General features: G+C 35.9%; 1 protein-coding gene across 1 annotated transcript; it reads left to right on the top strand.

The window, feature by feature from the left end:
* Nucleotides 1–267: 267 nt before the first annotated feature.
* Nucleotides 268–1,132, top strand: LOC149190142 (hydrophobic protein RCI2A-like). The gene is made up of 2 exons (XM_089412043.1): nucleotides 268–715; nucleotides 839–1,132. Exons 1-2 carry the CDS (start codon nucleotides 629–631, stop codon nucleotides 926–928), a joined length of 177 nt encoding a protein of 58 aa, XP_089268169.1. The 5' UTR covers nucleotides 268–628; the 3' UTR covers nucleotides 929–1,132.
* The last annotated feature ends 1,768 nt before the right edge of the window (nucleotides 1,133–2,900 follow it).

Raw genomic sequence — 2,900 nt, 5'->3', positions numbered from 1 at the left:
GGGAAAAAAACGAAAAATCTAAACAAAAAATATTGGACTTCCTTTCCGGAAGGTAAAAGGAATTGCCAATGTACTCCCTGCAAACTGTCATTGGCCCCGCCACTCCAACGATGACTCACGAGTTTGAGATATTGGGAGAATCGATAGCTGACCTGTCACCTAACGTCCAAAAATTAAAAATTAACCGTTAAAAACAAATTGCCGAGGGAGTTTTGATTTTATTTTTTCGGGAGTTATTTTTAGTGTGATATTTTTGGACTTTCTGGTGCCAACCTTTACTCTGTAATTGTTAATGTCGGCAACTAAATTATTTGTAAAGCAATACATCATTAATGTTGCACATTCTGCCATCAATGTTCTGAATTTTTAATTGTTGACAACCCAGATACAGCTGGATTGCAACATAACCAAAATTTAACGGTAAGGAAACAGCATGTGCGCACTCAGGGTGGGGTTTCAGAACTCGAGAGATAGTGCTGTCAAATGCCTTTAAAATGGAGTCGTCTGTGAAGGTATCCTCACTATCGGGAAATTTCAATAGAAACTTCTTTAGAGTGGGAGTCGATCTGTGATTTGTTTGGGTGTATTTTGACTAATAAGTTTCTGAGTTTAAGTTTATTTCATCATCATGAGGGAGGGCACTGCAACTTTCATAGACATTTTGTTGGCCATACTTCTGCCTCCTCTGGGAGTTTTTCTCAAATACGAGTGCCATGTGAGAGAACTTCATCCCACGGCAAAAGCCTTTAATCTACTTTTAAAGTTTTTGGTTCCTGCATAAAGATTATTTTCATCATTTTAGATCATAACTGATGGGTTTGTTGTTGTATTGTGACAGGCTGAATTCTGGATATGTCTGCTGCTGACGATACTTGGGTACTTACCAGGAATAATATATGCCATCTATGCACTCACCAAGACAGATTGAGAGTGGATACTCTATTTTTTGGAGCCTGGTGCCATGTAAATCTTGTTCTGATGTAAACAGAATTGAAATATTTTATTCACTTGTTTGTTTATGCATCTGCTGCTGCTGTTTCAAGCAGAGAGCCCACTGCATTGAGCAGTATGTTTGTTTTCTTCATTTCTGTAAATGATATTTTCAGATTAATACCAGGATCATTTATTATTATTTTATGAGATATTATATACTTGCAAGTATACAATATGCAATTGAGATTGATGCTAGAGGCTTAGTAATCAATATATAGCTTCACATGGTTTTTCTAATGTAATTATAAATACATGGAAACAAATCTTTCAATGTTTTGAAATCTAGTATTGTGTAGATTACGAAATAATTTCTGTTTTCATTTAAAGGAACCAAAAGATGATTTTAACCAAAAAACCAACCAAATGATGATTTAGGTAAGAAGGGTCTTGCTATGGTCTTCCTAAGCCATGAATAAGGGATCCTTCAACTGAAAAATGCATCCTTAAGTTGTGGAAGCCATTTGTTAGATCCATATTGAGTATTTGTTCTGTTTCTTTCCCCATTTACAGTGAAAAAGCAGCAGTTGATCTTTTTGTTTCCTCACTTACAGTAAAAAACTATCAATTCTTTAGTGCTGTCCATGTTCCAGTGGATTTGAGTCCTAATTATGAAACTTCACCATTTAATAATTTACTACCTTCACTCTTTCTAAAAGCCACATTCATAAACGAAATAATGATGAGTATGGTTCAACCTCCGAGCTCTACATTCTAAGTAGCTCTAGGGGGCTAAGTGCAAGGAGGGCCTTGCACCAACTCAGAGCAGTCACTTCCCACTCGAGTGGGGGCTGCATGAGTAGCTAGAGTACAGAGCTTCCCCTGATATGTTCACATGGTTTAGGAAATAGATAGGTCTCATTTGTGCATTGAAACTCGATTGTATTGACCTCAGAGAAACCATTTGCTCCAGAATTCCCTGGTATTTTGAGATTGTGATATTTTGACATTAAAATATCTCAATGTGATATTAGGATTTTTCAAGTCAACCCTTTCAATGTTGAAGTGTTTAACATAAGCTTGTATTAAAAGGACATGAATATTTATGCAATGTCATTAGAAAACTTATAATATAATATTGACAATAAAAGATCAGAAAATAATGTGTTGTTTTGTGTCTAAATCTTGGTCTCAGGTCTGCCAACACTATGCAGTCTTACGGATCACATCCTTAAGTATCACTAGCGTGCTATATATCTTGGATCTGTTAAAGCACTCACGATTGATTCAGCAACAAGCTACTCGGAGGGCAACATTTCAGAGCAGTCACTTCCCACTTGATTAGCAAGAGAACAGAGCTTCCCCGGATAGGTTCACATGGTTTAGGGAATAAATATATAATATTAATGCCTAATCTGTGCATTGAAACTCGATTTTATTAATCATCGAACCGTTCGCACACAAATAGTTTTAAGAGGATCTACACTTTGCAATGGCAACCATTTGACAAGTTTTCAGATAATCTCCTCAAACACAGAAAACGAGTTTGGGAATTTGCTCCAAATTCGATAGTATTTTGATATTATGATCATGGAGTTGTCTATAATGCGACTTTTTAGAGAATCCGGCGGAAGAAATTGAGGTTAAATTTTGATTTGTTGCAGTTAAAATGGTTTTTTAACTGCATATTTGGATTCAGCACCCTCGAAAACCCCTGGGACGCTTTCATTGTGCAGAAACTAGCTATCAAACTTGCTATTCCAATAAATTCCTACCGGATTTCGACCGGAAAAACCCGCCACAAAAACTTTCAAAAAGTCGCGTTATAGACTATTTCTTATGATCATCATTGGAATATTCTACATTAATCCCTTTCAATGTATAAGTGTTCATTATATGCTTGCATATTAAAGAACATGATTATATGTCAGTAGAAATATGGATAATGACAATGAAAAGAACATTCAATG

The sequence above is a fragment of the Pinus tabuliformis genome, chromosome 3_1, assembly GCF_031772625.1.
Source record: "Pinus tabuliformis cultivar Carrire ecotype Pingquan chromosome 3_1, CPIR1, whole genome shotgun sequence".
Taxonomy (NCBI): Eukaryota; Viridiplantae; Streptophyta; class Pinopsida; order Pinales; family Pinaceae; genus Pinus; species Pinus tabuliformis.
Note: the sequence above shows the minus strand (reverse complement) of the source record. Positions and strands in the feature narration are given on the sequence as shown.